The 23,407-nt window shown below is 37.2% G+C and overlaps 1 protein-coding gene across 1 annotated transcript in view; it reads right to left on the reverse strand.

The window, feature by feature from the left end:
* UBE2W (ubiquitin conjugating enzyme E2 W) overlaps positions 1–23,407 on the reverse strand; it is an 89,512-nt gene that overhangs the window by 13,277 nt on the left and 52,828 nt on the right. The window contains exons 5-6 of the mRNA XM_069100131.1: positions 20,541–20,696; positions 7,195–7,270 (exon numbers count right to left, since the gene is read on the reverse strand). Of these exons, the coding sequence (XP_068956232.1) occupies positions 7,195–7,270; positions 20,541–20,696 (232 nt within the window). The remainder of the gene's footprint in view (positions 1–7,194; positions 7,271–20,540; positions 20,697–23,407) is intronic.

The raw sequence follows: 23,407 nt of genomic DNA on the forward strand, positions 1-23,407 counted from the left end.
GAGCATGGAACAGGAGGAAGCAACAAAGTCAGAACTCCTGCACCAGAAGCTTCCAAGAAAAGAATAAGGTGCTTACAAGCCATAGTGGAGCTTAAGAAGGATTGTGAAAACCAAATAAGAGAAGTGGAGGAAAAATTGGGAAGAGAAACAAGAACAATGCAAGAAAATTATAAAATGAGAGTCAACAAGAAAATAACTGAAGAAAATAACACCCTAAAAATACACTAACTTGGGGTGGCCAGGCGGCACAGTGAATAAGAGCGCCAGCCCCAGTGTTGGGAGACCTGGGATTGGTTCTGGCCTCAGATACTTGGCACCCACACAAAAATAACTGGCCATGTAACCTTGAGCAAGTTACTTAACCCCGAATGCTTTAAAAAAAAAAAGAACAGACTAACTCAAATGGCAAAAGAGGCTCAAAAAGCCAATGAGGAGAAGAATGCCTTAAAAACCAAGAATCACCTACCCAGCGAAAATGAATATCATGTTTCAGGGGAAAATATAGTCATTCAGTGGAATAGAGGATTTTCGAGCATTCTTGTTGAAAAAACCAGAGTTGAATAGAAAATTTGACATTCAGATACAAGAAGCAAGACAAGCATGAGAAGGTAAACAGGGAAAAGAAATCATAAGGAACTTATCAAAGTTGAACTATTTACATTCCTACATGGAAAAATGATAATTATAACTTATGAAACTTTTCTCAGTATGAAAATAGTTGAAGGGAAATGTGTGTGTATATATATATTTTTTATGTATACATAACATATGTCTATATAGGAGGGTATATGAATACATATGTGATCATGTGTATATATGCATACAGGTATACATAGACAGAGAGCACAGGACCAGCTGAATAGGAAGGGATAATACTTGAAAGATGAAATTAAGAGGTGAGAGGAATATAATGAGAGGAAATGGGGAGAGATAGAATGGGGTAAATTATCTCATATAGAAGAGACAAGGGAAAACTGGTACAATGGAGGGGAAGAACAGGAAGGCAAAAGGGAATGAGTCAACCTTACTCTTACTGAATTTGGCTTAGGGAGGGAATAGCATACACACTAAATAGGGTATCTCACCCTACAGGAGAGTAGTGGGGAAGGGGATGAGAGGGGGGATGATGGAAGGGAGGGCAGGCTGGGGGCGGGGAGGGAAGTTGGAAGCACTCACTTTTGAAAAAGGGACAGGAATGGGGCAGCTAGGTGGCACAGTGAGTAAAGTGCTGGCCCCGGAGTCAGGAGGACCCAAGTTCGGTTCCAGCTTCAGACACTTAACACCCACACACACTAGCCATGTAACCTTGGGCAAGTTACTTAACCCCAATTGCCCTCCAAAAGGGAAAAAAAAAGGGGACATGATCAAAATAGAGAATAGAACAAGTGGGGGGTGGGATAGGATGGAGGGAAACACAGTCAGTCTTTCACAATATATCCACTATGGAAATGTTTTGCATAGCTACACATGTACAACCTATATTGAATTGCTTATCTTCCCAGTAAGGGTGGGTGACAAGGGAGGTAGGAAAAGAATCTGGAATTCAAAGGTTTATATATATACACACACACATACATATATAATTATTATTATTTTACATTAAACTGAGAATAAGATATACAGGCACTGGGGCACAGAGATCCACCATACCCTGCTGGAAAGTCAGAGGGGGGTGGAGGAAGATATGGGAGAGAGCAGACTGGGGGAGGGGATATTCAGTGGGATTGATGTTTTGGGGTGGTGGGTAGGGGAAAAAGGGGGAGAAAATTTGTAACTTAAAATCTTGTGGAAATGAATGATGTAAACTAAAATTTTTTTTAATTAAGTTAAATTACATTTAAAAGAAAATAATTTATCTAGGATAACTGCCCTAATATTCTAGAACCAGAGGGTAAAATAGAAATTGAAAGAATCTACCGATCACCTCCTGAAAGAGATCCCAAAAAGAAAACTTCCAGGAATGTTATGGCCAAATTTCAGAGCTCCCAGGTTAAGGAGAAAATATTGCAAGCAGTCAGAAGCAATTCAAGTATTGTGAAAACACAATTATGATAACACAAAATTTAGCAGCCTCTACATTAAGGGATCAGAGGGCTTAGAATATGATATTCCAGAGGTCAAGGAGCTAGGATTAAACCAAGAATCACCAACCCAACAAAACTGAATGCAATCGATAAGTGGGAAAAATTGTCATTCAACGATGTAGAGGAATTTATTGCATTCTTGAGAAGCCAGAGCTACAAAGAAAAATTGACTTTCAAATATAAGACTCAAGAGAAGCATGAAAAGGTAATTAAGAAAGAGAAATCATAAAGGACTTATTAAAGTTGACCTGTTTACATTCCTACATGGAGAAATGATAATTGTAACTCATAAGTCTTTTTTCAGTATTAGGGTGGTTGGAGGGAATATACATATAGAGAGGGCACAGAGTGAGCTGAAGATGAAGGGATGATATCTAAAAAATAAAATCAAGGGGTGATAAAGGAATGTCCTGAGAAAAGAAGAGAAAGAGAAGTTAGAATGGGGCAAATTAACTCAACATTAAAGAGGCACAAAAAGCTTTTACAGTGGAGGGGAAGTGGGGGGAGGAAAGATGGAATAAATGAACCTTACTCTCATTAGATCTGGCTTAAGGAGGTAATAATATACCCATTCAATTACGTATGGAAATCTCTCTTACTCTACAGTAAATAGGGGAGAAGGAGGGAGGGGGTAATAGAAGGAAGAGAAGGTCGGGGGAGGGGGTAATCAGAAGCAAATACTTTTGAGGAGGGACAGAGTCAAATGAGAGAACAGAATAAATGGGGGGGTCGGGATAGGGTGAGGGAGAAATAGTTAATCTTTCTTAACATGACTATTATGGAAGTGTTTTGCATGACTATATGTACATATATACATATACAACCTATATGGAATTGTTTGCCCTCTCAATGAGGGTAGGGAAGGGAAGAAGGGAGAGAATTTAGAACTCAAAGGGTGTTTTTTTTGCCTTTTGGAGGGCAATTGGGGTTAAGTAACTTGCCCAAGGTTACAAGGCTAGGTTTTTTTGTGTGTGTGGGTGTTAAGTGTCTGAGGCCAGAACAGAACTCAGGTCCTCCCAACTCCCGGGCCAGCGCTTTACTCACTGCGCCACCTAGCCACCCCTAGAACTCAAAGTTTAAAAAAATCAATGTTAAAAATTATTTTTACATGCAACTGGGAAATAAGATATGCAGGCAAAATGGGGTATAAAAATCCAGCTTACCCTACAGGAAAATTGAAGGGGAGGAGGATAAGAAAAGGAGGGGGGAGGGTGTGTGTGTGACAGAAGGAAGGGAAGATTGGGGGAAGGGGTAATTAGAATGCACACTCTCATGGGATGGGGGGAGGAAAGGGGGAAAAATTTGGAACTCAAAATCTTGTGGAAATGAATATTGAAAACTAAGATTAAAAAAACGGGAAAAAAAGAAAAGCAGAAAGAAATTAATGGCATTTTATGTCACTTTAAAAATAACACATGACAAATGACTGATGGAATCAGGATTCAAAAGATGGACTGAAAGGTTTTTTTTGCCTTTTGGAGGGCAATTGGGGTTAAGTAACTTGCCCAAGGTTACATGGCTAGTTTTTTTGTGTGGGTGTTAAGTGTGTGAGGCCGGAACCAAACTCAGGTCCTCCTGACTCCGGGGCTGGCGCTTTACTCACTGCGCCACCTAGCCATCCCTTGGACTAAAAGATTAAAGAATTTACAAGCATAAAATGTTAAGTCCTACACATCAGTTTCAAAGAACTACACAAAGGAAGGGGAAAAGGTGCCTGAAAAGAAAGTTGCATGAAAAATAATCTAAGGGGTTTGCGAAACTAAAAGCTCAATGAGAGTCAAAGCAGTCAAAGCAGCTAATGTAGTCTTCATCTGCCTCAAGAAAAGTATAACGTCGGGGCGGCTAGGTGGCGCAGTGAATACAGCACTGGCCCTGGGGTCAGGAGGACCTGAGTTCAAATCCAGCCTCAGACATTTGATACACTTACCAGCTGTGACCTTGGCCAAGTCAACCCCAATTGCCCTGATTTTCCCCCTCCAAAAAGCCAAAAAAAAAAAAAAAAGCATAATGTCCACAGCAAGGATTACTAAAAGGATAATGCTTTGTAAACCTTAAAATGAATTGTAGTGTTAAATAAATGCCAAATAAACTATTATGACAGTCTCACTGTACTCTGCCCTGGTCAGACCACATCTAGAACAGTGTATACAGTACTGGACACCCTATTTAATAAGAGGCATTAATAATCTGGAGCAGGTGGAAAGCAGTGTGTTATGGTATAAAAAAATCTATTAAAGGAATCATGACTCTTTAGCCTAAAGAGAAGGTTTTATGAAGGATGCTTTTTTTTGGCTCAGTATAAGAAAGAACTTACCAGAGGTGCACAAAGATCATATAGATGGCCCTAAAAGGAGCAAGTTTTTTGCCACTGAAAATTTTCAGACACTGGACAAACTGTTCAGGGATGTCAGAACTTAATGATAGCTAACATCTGTGTTTCCCTATAAGCTAGACAAGATTACCTTTGAGATCCCCTTTCAATTCTGTAGTTCTATGATCATAAGCAGAGTAAGACTAAACATAGCTGGCTAAGAGTAAAATATAAAGAGCTTTCAGATAAACATCAACAATTACCTTTTGGGGGGGGGAGGCAGGGGGCGCATTCAGATTTAAGTGACTTGCCCAGGGTCACACAGCTAGTAAGTGTCTGAGGTTATATTTGCACTCAGGTCCTCCTTACTCTAGGGCCAATGTTCTATCCACTGTGCCACCTAGCTGCCCCAACAATTACTTTCTAAATAGGAAAGAATAAAATCTGGACAAGCAGGCATAACTTTCATACCACCTCAATATCCTTGTAGTTATTATATCTTTATATAATTTTTACACCAGGGTGGCTAGATGGCGCAAGTGAGTAAAGTACCGGCCCCAAAGTCAGGAGGACCCAAGTTCGGTTCCGGCCTCACACACTTAACACCCACACAAAAAAACTAGCCATGTACCCTTGGGCAAGTTACTTAACCCCAACTACCCTACAAAAGGCAAAAAAAAAAAAATAATAATTATAATAATAATTTTTACACCAAAATGTCAAAAAAATTTGAGCACTAGTTGTGGTTAACTAATGCACTATAGAAGTTACAGTACTAAAATGGTACCACAGGAGAAAGACTGATCTCTGAGTCAGGTTTTTTAAAGTAGAAACTGAAACCCCCTGGGAGAAGAACATAAAAACTTACTCAAGCAGCAATGAAACCTTATTTGGCCTAGGTTAAGTGTAATCCATGAGTCTGGAATCAAAATGACTCCTTTTCTTGAGTTCAAAGCTGGCCTCAGGCACGTAATAGCTGTGTGACCCTGGGCAAGTCACTTAACCCTATTTGCCTCAGTTTCCTCATCTGAAAATGAGTGGGAAAAGGAAATGGCAAGCCACTGGAGTGTTCCAAGTGGGGTCACCAAGAGTCAGACACAAGTGAAAAAGACTGAAAAATAACAAAGTCTAATCCCAAATGAAGAGATTCTCTTTTTGAGGCAAACATTAATATTAAAGAGTCCATGGCCCAAGGGAGTTATACAGGATAGGTTGGCTCTATGAAACTGTACTGTTTCTCAAAAACAACAAATGATGGAAGTTTATCTTAACAACAATGCCATTAGTACTCTCTCCTCCAAAATAGGTAGTTAACTACTGCCCAGCTAAGAGACATTTTAATGTAATATGAAATGGATCTATGAAGGACAGTGAACAGACACAAAGGTCATCCTCAAAAGCTTTTTTCAAATATATTGAAAGAGAAAAGCCATGGGGTTCTTTTCTTGGTGCCACTTATCTTTCCCTTCAGAAACTGTTTACTCATCCACAAAATGGGGATAACATCTGAACCACTTAACTCACAGAGCTGGGAGGAAAATGTTTAGTGAACCTTATAATGCAATAGAAATGAGTATATTATTACTTCTGACAAAATCATGACTCATTCATCTAGGCATATCCATTGGGCAAAAAGTTTCCACTCGGTTTAACAGATTTTTAAATAAAACAGTTGTGTCAATACTTTTATTCTAGACTCTCCAATGCTTTTTAGCTTAGTAAAGAAGACTGTACTATGAAAGAAACCATAACTACAAGAAAGACTGATACTATACAAAGTCATTATTAGATTTTAAATAGATTATCATATATTAGATACAAATAAGTTTCTAGAAATAAATAAGACAGAAAAAAAATCAAACATTAATACAATCCTATCAACCTGAACAAGAGAAAAAGAATGAAGAAATACTTAAGAGTTATGGAAATTAGAAATAATTTAAAAGGTACAACACCTAAACATCAATTCTTGAGGGAAGCAGTAGGATAAAGAAAGCTTATATTTAGTAAGTTACCATAAATTGATTTAGTTTTTTCCTGCTAAAATTATCTACTTTAGACCAAATAAAAACATACAGCATCAATACTTAAACTAAAAAGAATTAGTCTCATTTCTAAAAGCAATTTTCAGGGGTGGCTAGGTGGCACAGTGAGTAAAGTGCAGGCCCTGGAGTCAGGAGGACCCGATTTCAGTTCCGGCCTCAGACACTTAACACCCACACAAAAAAACTAGCCATGTAACTTTCGGCAAGTTACTTAACCCCAACTGCCCTCCAAAAGGCAAAAAAAAAAAAAAATTAAAGCAATTTTTCCCACCAACATTTTCTAATATGAGCTGAAAATTTACAGTGAGATTTCTTTTATTTTTATGCATATGACAAATGAGCAAAATATTAACATCTTATTTGTTCATAGTAGCTAGCATTTTAAAAGTCTGAAAGTGCTATATAAATATTATCTAATTCGAGCCTCATAACTCCAGGAAGTAGATGCTGTTTATCATCTCCATTTCAGAGACGAGGTCTTCCTGAATCCAGGTCCAGTGCTCCAGCCACTGCCCTAACTCAGTTCCTTTGGATAATAGTTATCTATTTTTGCTCACCGATTGGAACCGAAAGCTTTTTTACCCCCAACATGCAAAAAGGAAACAATTAAAATTGCGAAAAGAATTCATTAGAAGTCATTGGAACAAGGATTTCAAACCATAAGTCCCTTCCCACTAATTTGACTGTATGCAATATAATTCTCTTCTTGAAATGTTACTTTTTTTTAAAAAGTCATTTCAAATTGAATACTTACCATGATACCACCATTTTGTTTTCTTTGGATTCTTGTTACATGTTCTTACATAGAAAGAATTATCTGGTGGCCGCCTCTGAAACCAGAAAGTTTAAATGGATTAAATAGCTTTAAAAAATTAAGTGAAATATTCTGAATAATCCTTAGTTATGTAAATCTGTGTACATAATGTTTAGAAAATGGACATGAAATCAATATGTATCTATATATGATATCAATGATATAGCAAAAAGAACAGAAAGCTTTATATTTGGGGAAATTATACTATTAGTAAATTATAATTTTTATAAATTATAATATGTCACAAATTGTTACATGTGTTCTGTGGATAGAGAAGAGACAGAGACTCACTAAAGAAGAACCAATATAGAAGGAAGAATCAGATTTTAACCATTTATGTGGGCATGTAAACACACACACTCACACACACACATGTTCATCTATGAAGGAAGAAAACAAAGATTGCTATAATTCCTTATGGCCCCTTTGTAAAGAACTGATTTCATTTTAATTTTTTAAATGACTTAATGCAATTAATGCCTTTAAAGATACAATTTACTAAACACCCAATCACCCAAAGAATTTGGGAAATTTGAGAACCACTTAAATCAATGTGGTACTACGATGTAATGCTATCAACAACATGTCATAAGACATCAAAGCTTCCATACTGTAATATTCTATATATAAGTGGGAAGTAGCTCATGGTAAAGAGTAAAAGGGAAAAAATTATCTATGCTGGAATTTCCATATGAAAAACAAAAAACCCCAAATGGCAAACCAGAGGCATTAGGTAACTGTCACATCTCCTGAGATTAGGGGAAAATTGGCAAAGCCCAAAAAGTTACAAGAGAAATAGTGAATGTAAGAGCAATTAAAGAAGAAGTAAAAATGAAAAACCTAACACTGACCAGAAGAATTATGCCCAAGTTCAAGGCCATAGTTACAAGGCTCTGGGAAATGGCATTTATAAGCAATAATGGCAGTTTGGGAGAATGTTCTTCTTCCTCTTCTGCCTTTCATAGCAATATCTCATACCCTTAATTTAATCACTGAATATTAATATATTCCCCCACCTACCAAATCAATTTCTCTAAACTAATAAGGGGACATATATATGTATACATGTGTGATGGCAGCTCTGTGTAGCATCAATAAAGAAATGGGAAAACACACTTGGGAAATATGTTACATTCACAAAACTATATGGAAGTAAAAATAGTAAAGAGAAGAAATATTCTCACTCTCTGAATTAGCACAGTATGCTTTATTACTTTTAAAGCACTCTCACATATATCTCCTTTGATACTTAGGACAAATAATCTTCAAGTGTAGGATTGTGAATAATAATAGATAGGTAAAATATCTGCCCTAACTTTGAAAACGAGGAAACTAAAGCAAAGGTTAAATGACTTATTCAATAATATTAAGTTAACTGTGTAATTGGCTATCATTCAAGATAATCACTTAAAAATTAAGAATGGAACTTAGAACCTGAAAATATTTCAGAATGAAATTGACTCTTCATATTCAAGTTGTTATTCAGGTAAGCATAGTTTTACAGAAAACTACTTTATGTTAAAGAACTATACCTTTTAAAGTATCAACATTTTGATCATTGTTATGGTAATCCTTATATAATCCACATTTCCTAGACTTAGAAGAGAAGATTTAGCCTTCTTTGAATGACTCAGCCATTATGAACATTCATTAATTACATCCTGGGTTGAATACACCAGTTCTGCCTCCTCTTTAGTTTTTCTTCTTTCTTTTCTTCTTTTACTATCCATTATTATGGAGCCTTCCCCTAATAGAATTATTAATAATAATCCTTCCTTCCTTCCTTCGACCCAAACTCCTCCTAGTTTAAGTGCTTTCAATTTGCTAAGGAAGGAGATGGAAATCAGAAAATCAATCTTCCTGATAATTCTGTATTAAATGATGGTAAATAAGGCTTTGAGTTAAAAGGCCTATTGAGTCTCCTAAAGAACAAAGTGCCTTAGTTCCGGAACTTGCACTGGTATTTGAATGCTCAAAAGCCTTATTGCTTTACTTGGTTTGGGGCCACCATCCAGAAGTCTGATGCTGCCAGAAACTTGATCTCCAATTAAGCTGGATGTTATTGAACTCTTAATCAGCTGTCCATGCCAGGGCATGAAAAGATTATTTTGGTTTTTAAAAAACACACAAAATAAGCTTTTATTAGCATATGTCATACCAAGGAAGCAAGTAGGAAAGATTAATTTTGGTGAGTGTCAGATGATCAAATGAAATGAATGCTGAGGAAGATAACAAGGACTGGAGAAAAATGGATGAGTTATAGGTCATAGTTTTCTAGTTTTTAATGGCAATGATGATTTCTCATTTGAGGTCTGAAAATTAACATATTATAGCCCTGACTCTGAAGTCCCAGTAGCACTTCTGAGTCAATGTAACCAAATGCCTATTGGGCATTTCTAATAAGTTGTCCCACAGGTACCTCAAATCCAACATATCTGAAACATAACTCATTATCTTTTTCCCCTAAACCCATTCCTCTTACTAACTACTCTATTTCTATTGGGAGCATTTCACTATTCTTACAGAGATACCTAAGTTTGAAACCTTGGAGATCCCCTTGACTTCCTTTTACCTCATCTCTTACAGCCAATTAGTAGCTAAGCCTCTTAAATTCTCTCTCTCCAATCTCTCTCCCATTCAATTCTTCCTACTCACGTGGCCAATACTCTAATTCAGGCCTTCATCATCTCCAACAGTCTTCCCTGACTGAAATGTCTCCCTTTTTGAATCCATCTCCCACACAGCTGCCAGTGATGTTTTGGCAACAGTGGTCTTTCTATATCACTTTCCCCACTCCAAAAGCTCCAGAGGCTCCTTATCGCCCTCTAGAGCAAAATCAAAATCGTTCTGTTTGGTTTTCCAGGTTTTTCCCAGTCTGGTTCCTGCCTCTTTTCCTAGGCTTGCTCTATGCTACTCCCTCCTTCATGCACACCACATTGGCCAGCTGACCCACTTGCTATTCCAGGTATATTACAATCTTCCAAACTCTATGACTTTGTAGGTCACAGAATTCCCCTTCCTCTTACAATCCCTGGCTTCCTTAAAAGCTTGGTTCCAGTGCTCTTCCTCACCAGATGCCCTTCGTGATCCTCCCAGCTACTACTATCACCCTAAATTACTTGGTAAATCTTTCATATTTGCTTATATGCATACCTATTTTGTTCCCTCAACATCAAGCAGGGTAGGGATTCTTGTTTTTGTCTCTGTATACTAGCGTCTATAACACTTTAAGTGCTTAATAAATGCTAACTGCTTGTTCCACTTCTCTCAACCTTTCCATCTTCAAAAAAATCTTCAAAGGTTATGCCTTGGACCCCTTTCTATTAATAATTTCATCTTCTCACATGACTTCAACTGTTAACTTTATTTGAATGACTCCTAAATTCCCCTAGGTCCAACTTTTCCTCCAAGCTTTAATGTCTTACATCTGTAATTGCTCACAGGATACCTCCAACTAAGTAATTATAGTCTAGATCTCAGGTTCAACATGAGCATAACTCCACTGCTTTCCCCTCAAACCTGTCCTTCCTATCATCCCTAATTTCTGTTCATTACACTACTGTTTTCCCAATTCAGTATGTTTAACCTTGGCATCACCTGACTTTTCTTTCTCTGCGCACATTTATCAGTATTTGCCAAATCCTTTCATTCCTGTTTCCTTTCTTGTTTTAATGACCATTCTCACCATTACCACCACTCAATATCTGTCCTAGTTCTTATTCTTCTCACTTGGTACTACTGCAACAGCCTCCCAAACCAAATGCCCTGCCTTTAAGTCTCTTTCTCCCTGCACACTGTCCTGCCCACCTCCTTCCAAGATACACAGCTCCGGTTATTTCACTCTCCTACCTACTTGTAATTCAAATGAATTGGCACTCATCAATAAGCACATCCAATGAGCAAGGTCCTGTGCCAATGTTGGGGATACAAACATAAAACTTAAACCATCTCTGCCTTCAAGAAGTTAATATTCTACTGATTTCTAACTGCCTAAAGAGCGAAGTTTAAGCACTTTCTTCACTTCAATCTGGCTCCAACTTACGTCTTCAATGATCTCTCTCATTATGCCCCTTTGCATGTTTTATGGCACCTTAACTAGGAAATGCCCCTTGCCTTTTGCCAACTCTGTGCCCTTGCTGATACTCTCTTTCACCCTTCTACTTGGAATGCTCTTTCCCTGCTCCCCTTTCTACCTTTTGAAATCCTTAAAGCCCAGTTCAGATGTCTTATTTGTTGTGAAGCTTTCTTTAACCCTTCCACTAAAAGTAATCTTTCTTTAAAACTTCCACAATACTTAGTTTGGACCTCCTTCCAAGCACTTGTGATTTCTATATCCTCTTTCAGAAAATCACAGGATCATAGAGGTAGAACTAGAAGGGTCCTTTGTCCATATAGTCCAATCCTCTCATTTTACAGGTGTGGAAACCAAGGATAATAGAGGTTAGATTACCAGCCCAAGCTTACCTGGGTAGTAATGGAGGTAATGCTTGAGCTCTGACTCCAAATTCACTATTTGTACTATACTATGTTCTTATGCACATAGTCATCTCCTTTATTAATACTGTAGGGAATGGATTATACACTATTTATTTTTCCATCACTCACATCTAGCATAGTACCTTGCACAAAGCAGGCATGTTAATGAATTTGACTCCCCCAGATTTATAGTTGCCAAAGTGATAAAAGAGAGCAAAAATCAAAGGTAACAGTCACCAAAACAATGTTATTCTTCCTTTGAAATTTCACTTGGTTTTCCTGTTCTGTCCCCATTCTCCATACTTAGGTTGCTCCCTCTTCAATATAAATTTTGCCCACAATTTGCTTTTGAACTTCAACCTATTAAACATTTACCATGGCTTCCTATTGTTCACTAAGTTATCAAGCTAATAATTTGACTTTGACCCAAAGACCTTCATTCAAATGGTCCCATAATTATTTGTTTTAGCTTTAAATCCTTCTGCTTACTAGATCATGAAAATTAGAACTTCAAGGGACCTTAGAAATCAACTAGTCTAACCCCTCATTTTAATGATGACTCGTTTTCATCAGGATATTTTTGTTCCTTGCTCTCTTCTCTACTACTCAGAATCCTATACTTTATGGAAACTATTTATAGTTAACTACCATCTCAGCATGTGCTGATCATTTCCTACTAGCAAACCTGGTATCTTACATAGGATATATTCATTTCAAATGCAAAACTCTTTAAAAGTGAAGTTGGCAAGTGACTGACTTTGGGCAGATGAAGAGAATTTGAAGGACTTGAGCAGAAAGACAGAGAAGTGGCTGGTAAGGCAGAAATAAATAAGATGCTATCACGACAAGGGAAAGGAAATTCAAAGTGCTTAAGGAGTTAAGAAGAATGACATCTAAAGTTAAGGCACTCACACAAGCAGTTGATCAAAGCACTTCTTCTGGAGGAACTAGTAACAAGAAAACAGACTAAAGAATTCACTTTTAGTAAAAATGCAGGACAGGAAGAATTTTGCAGTAATTTTGCAGTAACAAGTATGATGTTTGTATTTTAACAAATCTAAGTGGTTCAAAATGCAGGCTACCCTCTAAGAAGATAAAGTAAGAGTACAAGGAACCCTCCACTCTCCAGCTTATTAGAGAGAATGAGGTACTCTCTTAAAAAAAAAGAAAAAAAAGGAAAAGGATAAGGAGAAGCTGAGAGGAATCTTGAATTCATCAAGAGAAGATCCACCAGCAAACATTTGGAACTAATCAACAAATGAGGCTGTTCTTAAAGAAGATTCCTTGAGAAGAAGCAAGTGCTCAAAATAGTTATGCCGCCTACCCAATGGTGTAGACTCTAAAGCAAGGGTGAGAGAAGAGGGGAGGAGAGGAGGATTGATTTATTAAGTGCCCAGATTATTGTTTTTATTAATAAGATTTATTAAGTCAGGCACTGTGCTAAGCACTTTATAAATATCTCATGTGATCCTCACAATAATTCTGCAAGGGAGGAGCTATTATTATCACTCCCATTTTACAGCTGAGGAAACAGAGGCAGAGGTTAAGTGACTTGCCCAAGATCACAGTGTCAATAAGTATCTGAGGCCACATTTGAATTCAGGTCTTCCTGATTCTAGGCCACCTAATCTGCCATCACTACTTGGAGTTGGAGGGCAGGTCTCCTGCTTTCCTAGAACATACAGCCAGCATATGACTGAAGTTACTGAAATCTGTCGTATCTGTTGCTTCACATGAGCACAAATGATACCAAGAGAAGTAACCTAAAAAAACATTGCCAAAGATTACAAAATCTTACGCAAGAAACTAAATAAAGATCATGGCGGGAGTATGGTGGTGGTGGTGCAAGTAATTTTTCATCACTGCTGCTCACTGGAACCAAGGAAAGGAGAAGAAAAAAGGAAGATTTCGGAGGGAAGTTGGTTAAGAACAGCCTAAAACAAAGGAATGACAGACTCCAGGCTAGGGATAAAGTACATTTAAAAAAAGTAAAGAAATAATATATTTGTCTGGAATTTTGGAAATACAATCAAAATACTTTTCATTGGAAACAGAAGGGGAAAGCAAATAATTAACATGTCTAACAAGTAGGCCAGATAACACAGAAAATAGCTGAAAATAGCTTTGTACATACTCCAAAGTTCCAAGAGGTAAAATCTAAAAAAGAAGCCATTAATAAAAGCCATATTTTCAAATGTCTTTATAGAAATGTAGAAGTGTGGTTTAATAAGCAATAAAATTCAATACCTGGAATATGGCTCTGGGACTGTATACTCATTCCAAAGGAAAAAAAGACAGGTAAGAAGAGACGTGGAGTACCTTTAGAAGACATACTCACATTAAGAAATCCAGAACTGGAGAGGGAAACATTGTAGAGTCATTTGGATTAAGATCAAGAGAGGTAGAAAGAAAATATTTAAGCATCAAAATATGCTACTGATTATTTGAAAAAAAGAAATACAGTTGGGCAATTCAACAAACAGATCACAGGCCTGGCAAAGAGACATGATAGAGGACTTCAATTATTTAGATATCTGCCAAAAGTAAAGCACATAATTTTATGACTTGCCTTAATTATAATTTCACCCTTCCAAAGGCAGAAAAACTAAAAAGAGGTAATTCTGGGCGACTAGGTAGTGCAGTGAGTAAAGCACCGGCCCTGGAGTTCAGTTCTGGCCTTAGACACTTAACACCCACACAAAAAACAACTAGTCGTGTAACCTTAGGCAAATTACTTAACCCCAACTGCCCTCCAAAAAAGCAAGAAAAAGAAAAAAAAGAGGTAATTCTATTCTGGATCTTATTGTTAGCAAAAAAAGGAGGAAATGTAGGGTAAAGATTTTAGAAACGTTAGTGAGAAACGACCCCTCATCTTAGTATTTGTAACAAAGCTGCAATTAACTTATGATGGAGAGGCAGATTTCAAAGAATTTGGAGAAAGATTATGTAGGATCTCATAAATGAAAACTCAGCCTAAGAAGAATGAGAATCAGGGGTGGCTAGGTGGCTCAGTGAATAGAGCACCAGCCCTGGAGTCAAGAGGACCTGAGTTCAAATATGGCCTCCCACTTAACACAAAATCTAGCTGTGTGACCTTGGGCAAGTCACTTAACCCCAACTGCCCTCCAAAAAGAAAAAAAAATTGAGAATCCAGCTTAATAGGTTAAGGTTGGGAATTTCTCAAGAATACAATTATAAAGATACAAGAAGCATTCTAATGAGATGATAAAGGGTCTTTAAAAGATGGATGTGGGTGCATAAGAAACTTACCAATCAGCAGGTTTTTCAAATGACATATAGAGAAGATGGAAATAAGAATGGGTAACTAAGGATAGATACCAAAGTAAAAAAAGTGATACTGTAAAAATAATGTCCAAATTTCCAGGTTTGAACCTCCCCCCCCAAAAAATAACAGGATCCTGGCTAGGCATGGAATATACCCAAAAGGAACTGGTAAGAACTAGCCTGGATTTTGAAGAGGGAAAAAAAAAACAACAACACAACTCTCAACTTGGCAAGTATATAAGATGAGGGAGGTAAGGATAGCCAGTAAATTGTCAGAAAAAGATCAGAGGATTGTAGTGGGTAGCAAACTCAAAAAATGCCACAGGATAAACTATGTCATGGGCTACATTAAGAGGGACACAATGTTCAGGTATGAAGATGATAGTTGATCTACTTTGCACTGACCAGTATTGTGACCACAATCTGAAGTACTATGTTCAATTCTGGACACCACATTTTAAGAAGGTTAATAATAAAGAGGGCCACAAGGTGGGTAGAGGGCCTCAAGTTTTTGCCATATCAGAATGAGCTGAAGGAACTTGGGATGTTCAACCTTGAAAAGACTTTTTGTTGTTGGGGCAAAAGGGCTTGGTGGGGAAGAACATGATAACTTTCTTCAAGTATTGCAAATGTCACATGGAAGAATAATTAGACTTGTTTTATTTAGTCCCTGAGGGCAGAATGAGGGGCAATACGTGGAAGTTACAGGGATAAATTTAGGTCTGATATAAGGGGAAAACTTCCCAACAATTAGTGCTATTCAAAATTAGAAGGTGCTGCCTCAAAAGATAATGGCCTCCTTCTCATTAGAGGTTTTCTGATGATGGCTGGATTACCACCTGCCAGGTATTCTATACCGGGGATTTCAGCTTAGGTACAGGCTGGACTAGATGGTCCCTGAACCCCTACAACTCAAATCCTGTGATTCTCTTGCGGTCCTATGTGTCAAGTATTATTTTGAGGTACTGAGTAGATAAGATATAAGACCTAATTTCATGGAGCTTGGACCTGAGGATCATATAACACATTGCACAGATAAACTAGTTACAAAACATGAGTACAATGGAGAGGTACAAACATACTCTGAACTAGAATCCAATGCACCCTTTATCCTTATGGCTTACCATGCCCTGGTAAATATCTCAACCTTGGATTACTCCCACAATCTGTGGCCTCAATCATATACACTTACTCCTGAATGGTGCTGGAAAAATCATGAAACCAGGCTACCTGGGGCCACTACAAATTTATGTTACATAATTTCAACTGGGCCCTCACGGCAGCTAGGCAAGAGTTTTAGATCTCCCTAATTAATTCACTATCTATTCACCAAGCCAGCTATTCCAAATCTTTTCATCCCTCTTCATGCCTCTCATAGCATTCTTTCTGTCCTCTAGGCTGAGGGGTACTTTGCTTCATACTTTAATAAAAACAGTGAGGCTCTTCTCATTTCACATAACTCAGATATCTTCCCCCACTATATTCTGTTTCACCTCTGTCTCACCTAAAGAGGTGGTCATTCTTGCCAACACCTCCACATACATCTTTGGTCCCATACCACCCTGTCTTCTCCATCAGAGAATTCTTAACTCTATTATTTAATCTTCTATCTCTTCCTATGTATTGACTATTTGTCTACTGTCTACAAATACAGCTTTATACATATACATATATAGACATATGCAAATGTCTTCCCCTTATCATTCCCAAAAAAACAAAACAAAAAAACTACCTTCATTTGATCAGACTATTCCCACTAGTTACATATAAGCTATAACTCTCTCTTTTTATGGCTAAACTCCTCAAGAAAGTCATCTACTACAGGTATCTTCACTTCCTTTCTTCTCATTCTCTTCCAAAACCTCTGCAATCACACTTCCAACCTTTTCATTCAAATGAAACTTCTCTCTCCAAATTTACCAAAGATCTTTTAATGGCCAAATCTAAAAGCCTCTTCTCATTCCTCATCTTTCTTCTACACCACCTTCTCCTCTACAATCTCTCATATTATCCATCTCCCTAGGATATTCTGGTTCTCTCCTTTGTGTCTGAACAGTCCTCAATCTCTTCTGTTGTATCATCCAAGTCATACCCACTAGCCAAGGATGTCCCTAAAGTATTGTCCTGAGCCCACTTTTCTTCTCCCTTTATTCTATCTTGCTTGGTGATATCATTAGTTCCCATGGATTCAATTATTAGATTTATCCAGCCCTAACCTGACCTCTAATCTCACACCTATTGTACATCTCAAACTGCACATCCCATTGGCATCACGTGCCCGAAACAGAGCTCATCTTTCCCCCAAACGCTCCCCTCTGTCAAACTTTCCTACTACTGTTGAAAGCACCACTATACTCCTAGTCACCTAAACTAGAAAACTAGATGTCTTCCTCAACTCACTTGTACTCATACCACATATCCACTGTATTGCCTAATCTTACTGTTTCTGCCTTCATAAACTCTCTCATATACAGCTCCTTCTCTACATTTATAAAGATACCACCCTAGTACAGGCCCTTTATACTTTACACCAGGACAACATCAATAGCCTAATTGTTCTCCTTGCTTTTAAATTTCTTCTTGCTCAATTCAATCTGCCAAACTGCTCTTTCTAAAGAATAAGTAAGACCATGGTACCCCTTTACTCAATGAACTCCAGTGACCTCCAGAAAAAAATACAGAATCCTCTGTTTGGTTTCTGAAGCCCTTCAAACCCGGTTCCATCCTATCTTTCCAGTCTTCTTACACTTTGTCTTCCACATACTCTGAGATCCAGTGACACTGGCCTTCTTGATGTTTCTCAAATGCACTATCTCCTGACTCCTTTTCTTTTCACTGTCTGTCCTCCATGCCTGGGATGTTCTTGCTCCTCACCTCTACTTCCTGCCTTCCTTTGAGTCTTACCTCAAATACTATCTTCTTCCCAGAGGCCTTTCTCACTGCCACCTCTATCCCTATCTCCATCCCTTCCCCTTGTTGGTGCCTTCCCTCTGAAATTATCTCCCACTAACACTATATATCTTGCATATGTTTAGTTGTTTGCAGCTGTCTCCCCTATTAGAACATAATAAGCTCTTTGACATCAGGGGCTGTATTTTTGCCTTTCTTTATGTCCCAACACTTAGCACAGTAATTGGCACATACTAAGCAAAATCTTAAATATCTGCTGACATTAATGATAATGAAATAAAATGCCATTCCAATTGCAGGAGTTAGGGATGGGAGAGAAGAGAAAATCAGGAAAGGCTTTGTGGAAGAAATGGCCTTTGCATTAGAATTTAAAGTATGAGTAGGAATTCAATACATAAGAGAGTAATAGAAAACATTCTGGAAAAAAAAAATCTGAACAAAAGGACAGAGGCAAGAGAGTATAGGAGGTGGCCAGAGGATAGAGAGTATTCCCATCTGGTTTCAATGTATGTTATCTTCATATGGAAGGGAGAAAGTACAATGAAAGGGACCTCAAAAGTTATCTAGTCCAACCCTCCCCTACTCCATTTTACAGCTGAGACATGTGAGGTTCAATGAGGTGAAAAATCACTTGTCCCAGATTACACAGGTAGCAAGCACAAGAGGTAAGATTTGAACCAAAGTCTCTGACTCCTAGGTCAGTGCTCTACTGACTGTAACCATGATGCCCCTGGTGCTATATAGTACCACATCATACAATCAAAAGATCACTGGACTTTAAAGGTCAGGCAAAGGAATGTGAAAATTAATGCAAAGGCACCAGAGAGCTATGTAAGATTTTGAACAAATGAAACTTCTATGAAAAAGGAAGAAAAAAAGAAACAGGAAGAATCTTGGAGGTTATTGCTAGAGTAAAGGCACTTGATCACAATGGGCTCTATCAAGGTGGAGGCAATAAACAGGATGGATAAGAGGAGGCAGGACTCTAATCAAAACTGATTACATATAAGAGGTAAGAAAGAAGAAAGAGCCCAAGACAAAACAAGGTTTTAAATGTAGAAAATCAAGAGCAGGGTGATACCACTCACAGAAATAATGACAAGAGGAAGAGAGAGAAACATGCTGATTTTGGACATGGTGTATTACTGAAACCTCCAAATAGATTATATTCTATAAACATAGGAGAGGAGGATCTGGAGCTCATAAAGACTAAAGTTAGAGTTCTGTAGTCATTGATATATAAGTGAGAGATGAATCCATGGGAGTGAATGAGACTGCTAAGCAACCAATAAAGAAAAGGAGACCAATGCCAGAATTCTGGGAAATACTCACCCTTAAAGAACAATGGGGCAGATTAAGAACAGTTATAGAAGGAAGTCTGGCATCCCTAAAGTCAAGAAAGAATGTATATCCAGAAAGAGGTAATAGCCAATTCTGCTGCAGTGAAATTAAGGATGAAAACTGGGGGAAAAAAGGTCATTAATGACCTTTCAAAGTATAATTTCAGTTAAGTGGCCATGGCAGAAGACAGATTACAAGGAGTGTGATTAAAGTCCCAGAAGAGGCAAGAAAGAACAAAGGATACAGGTAAAGAGGACCAAAGAGTAGATGATCTAAAGAACTTAAGAGAAAAAAACGTTAAAGATAAAGGTGGTATGGGACGTCAATTTAGAGAACATGCAAAAACCTATTCTTAATTTAAAAAAAAAATTAAAATTTGTTTTCTCATATAAACAAAAGAGAGTGTGCATGTGTGTGTATGCATGTTTGTGTAAAACAGCAATCTCCCCATTCATGTGGGGTGTGCCTGGGGGGGGAAAAAAATCAATGAACATTCTATTGTTCCCTTATCTTTAAGCAGAAACACAAGTTTAAGTTAGAAACACAAAAAAACTGAGATGGGGGAACATCTAGGATTCCTAGAGCTGACTCAGAAGGTATTCAATATGTAATTTCTTAATCAGCCCACTTATTCTTCCTTTAGTACTTCTTTTACCACTTTCTCCCAGTAAGTCAAATAGGAAGCTGAGAAGAGGGAAGAAATAGAGAAAAGGGGGCTTCAAATAATCTGTGTAGCTACTGGTCAAAGAGGATGTACCTTCTCCATATCCTTCCATACTCCCCTTTATCCCCACCAAAAAAAAAAAATGTGGGTTCAGAGTATAAAGAATTCTGGGAAGGAGTTGGGAGAACCAAACTGAAGCTAGGGGCTTGGGGGAGCAGGAAGAGGAAAAGAAAGTGTCTGACTGCCCCATTAGTGGTGAGAGAGGGGAGCTATACAGCATAACTTTTTGGAAACTTTCTATACACTTTGCTCTTCTAAGCATGTTTTAAGGAAATAAAATTCAGTATTATGATTCAAGAGCACCAGCATAAAGTCTGTTTAAAACAAAACATTCTAATCCATTTAACCTTTGACTTGGAGCAAAAGGTTTGGCAAAGTAAAAATAAAGAATTTTTAATTTATTCCTCTATAGAAAAGCAACATTCCCTACAGTTTACTTTATAGTCAAAAGCATATTTCCTTCTTTAAAAAGCTAATTAGATATTAAAATATGTTATTTACCTAATCTGAAAGCAGAGGTATTATCTTGAATAATACTGAAAAGTCCTACCTTTTCTTTGCAGCTGGAAAGCATGCTAATAATGCTAAGACAAACTGATTGCACTGAGAGCGCTGGGGACCAATCTTCTGTTAGAATGGATAAACAGATATGACCATTGCTATAAACATGAGGATGTACAGGAATATTGTCACCAGTAAACATGACCTAAGAAAGAATAAAATTCCATTAACACTTATGATTCTAAAGTACACCAAAATCCAAAGCAAATTCTCCATTTATACCTAGAAATATTGACTTATAACATAATGCCAAGTAATAGACTTTAAACCTTTCAGTAAGTCAGTGCCAAGTTAGGTATAACAACCATACAAAAGAGAATATATAAATAATCTGATCTATGCTTTTTACAACATACCATTTTCAAAACCCTCCTGAGCATTATCATAAGGGACAGCGGCTGGACTTGTAGTTTCATTAGCATAGGGAACTTCCTGATGACAACTCCCTTTACCAATACAGGATGGCACCTTCTCTGCCAATTTATAGTCTGAGAGAGCTGCCTAGAGCACTGAAAGGTTCTTTAATTTGTCCAGGCTCACAAAGATACTATGTGGCAGAAACAGGACTTGAATGTAAGTCTTCCTAGTTCCAGGCTAGCTCTCCATCCACTGTCATAATACTGCTATTTTTTTATTCAACTAAAAATAGTTTTTCCTTTAAAGACAATTTCCTAGAAGAATTTTTTAAATTCTATTCATTACTCTCTATACTAAATGGAATTCACTTAAATTATAAATGAAAGGTCTCCATTTGGGAACAGTATCCTTATTCTCCTTATGTTTACACCCACCTCTTTTTTCCCTCACACCTACTCAGAAAGACAAAGTGGTTTTTATTAAATCAGCAAGTAGTATCTATGTGGCTAGAATTTAGAAGAAAAGGACTGAGAAAATAAAAGCAGGATCTAAACCAAACCTTTAGACAGTGCTTTTGATTTCTCTTTTTGGTCATATTTCTCAAATATTACCTTTGTCCATTGAAGTCCTTCTTTTTTCTTAGCTTTTCTTCTAATTCTTTAACCTTTCTTTCCCTCTGCTCCCCACATCTCTTCAACCCTATTTTGAAACTTTTTTTTCTTTTCAACTTGACTAGTTTTATCATTTTATAAAAGAGTATTTTTTTTTATTAGTTTGCATTATGGAATTAGTGGGAACAATGACATTTCCCCCTCAGTTAAGCAGTAAGGAAAGTAATGGGATAATTGATGATAATCATAAATAGCAAAGGATTTAGAGCAAGATAAGTCCTTGGAAATCATCTTAGAAATCAGCACCCTCATTTGAGATGAAACTCAGGCTCAGAGTTCAATGCTCATGCCCAAGAACCAGTATTTTAAGCCAAATCAGAAGTCTAATTTCTAAATCCAGGGTCCTTTCACTACACCATACTCAGTATAGCTAAAATAGCACATCTGAAATGTAATCGTAGAAAACAACAGGTACACTATCCAAAATTAAACAAGGACACGCAACATTAGGATGCTGGTACTTAGTAAAAAAAAAAAATGATCTTAACTAAGCCTTAGTTTCCTCATTTATAAAATGAGGGAGTTAGACCAGATGACCTCTGAGGTCCAAGTTCTAAGTCTATGATACTACGAATTATTATTATTATTATTATTATTATTAAATAGAGAACAACTTCACATTTATATAGTGCTTAAAGATCTGCAATCACTTTCATAACATATTACCCTGCCCATTTTAAATGAGAATATAGGTTCACTGGTTAAGTGACACACCTATGTGGCATAATTTATGTCTGAGACAGGATGCAAATTCAAGTCTTCTAAATCCCAAACCTTTCCATGTTCTAAAAAGGACTTTCAAGGCTTTATTTAGGAAACTGACAACATAAATTCTTCATGAAGTCTAATTTCAATTTTAAACTTTATAGTATTTCTTTTTATTGGTATACCTATTACAACCTGTACATCAACCGCCACACATTAAATTTCTTGGCTTACAAATGGAACCAATCTGCTACAGATTACTTACTGAATAGAAACTGGGAAGTGAGAAGATTAATACCAGCTCACATTTATATCTGCAAACCACGAATTAATTTCGAATGAGATAACTAAATTAGAGGTAAGTTTAGGGTCATACAACTAAGAACTATCAGAGCTGGAAATCAAACCCAGAAATTATTCCAAATTCTCTACTTTTTCCATTATCCTACACTCTGATCAGAGGGTGATCATATTTTAACATATCGGTACCGCTTTAGTTTGGACATACAGACAGCTTCTCTCACTGTAGTTCAGAATCCCCAAGCACAAGTGATCCACTAGCCTCAGCCTCCAAAATAGTACTGATGACAAGCATACATAAACACACTCAAGAAAGGTAAGTTTAGGAGGGGGGATAAAAGGGAAATGCTGTGCCTAAGAGGGATGATGTAAAGACTCCTATACTTGGAGTCAAAAGGAGTTCAAATCCTACCCCAGATATTTAATATATGAACACAAAGAAATCACTTAACCTTTCTATGTCTAGTTTCCTCAATATAAAAATGGGAATAATAACAGCTGTAGTTCTTACTTGATATATGAGATAATGTATGTAAATTGCTCTTCAAACCTTAAGTGCTATATAAATTGCCAATTATTATTAAAATATAGTTTTTTAAAAACCTGACCATCTCAAACACATCAGCATTTGATAATACTGAAGATAAAAGAAAAGCACCTCTAGCTTTAAGGAAGCATTACTAATCAATTCTATCAGTAACAAAAACTGCTTAGGAAAGCTAAAAATTCAAAATAAAATATTATGCTACACATACTTCTGATTAATTTGCAGACCAGAAGGAAGACTAGCTGATAATGTCTAAAAAAAAATTCAAGCCACTTG

Source organism: Petaurus breviceps, unplaced genomic scaffold, assembly GCF_028583685.1.
Source record: "Petaurus breviceps papuanus isolate PSGF00001 unplaced genomic scaffold, PetGlider_PUasm1.0 38, whole genome shotgun sequence".
Classification (NCBI taxonomy): domain Eukaryota; kingdom Metazoa; phylum Chordata; class Mammalia; order Diprotodontia; family Petauridae; genus Petaurus; species Petaurus breviceps.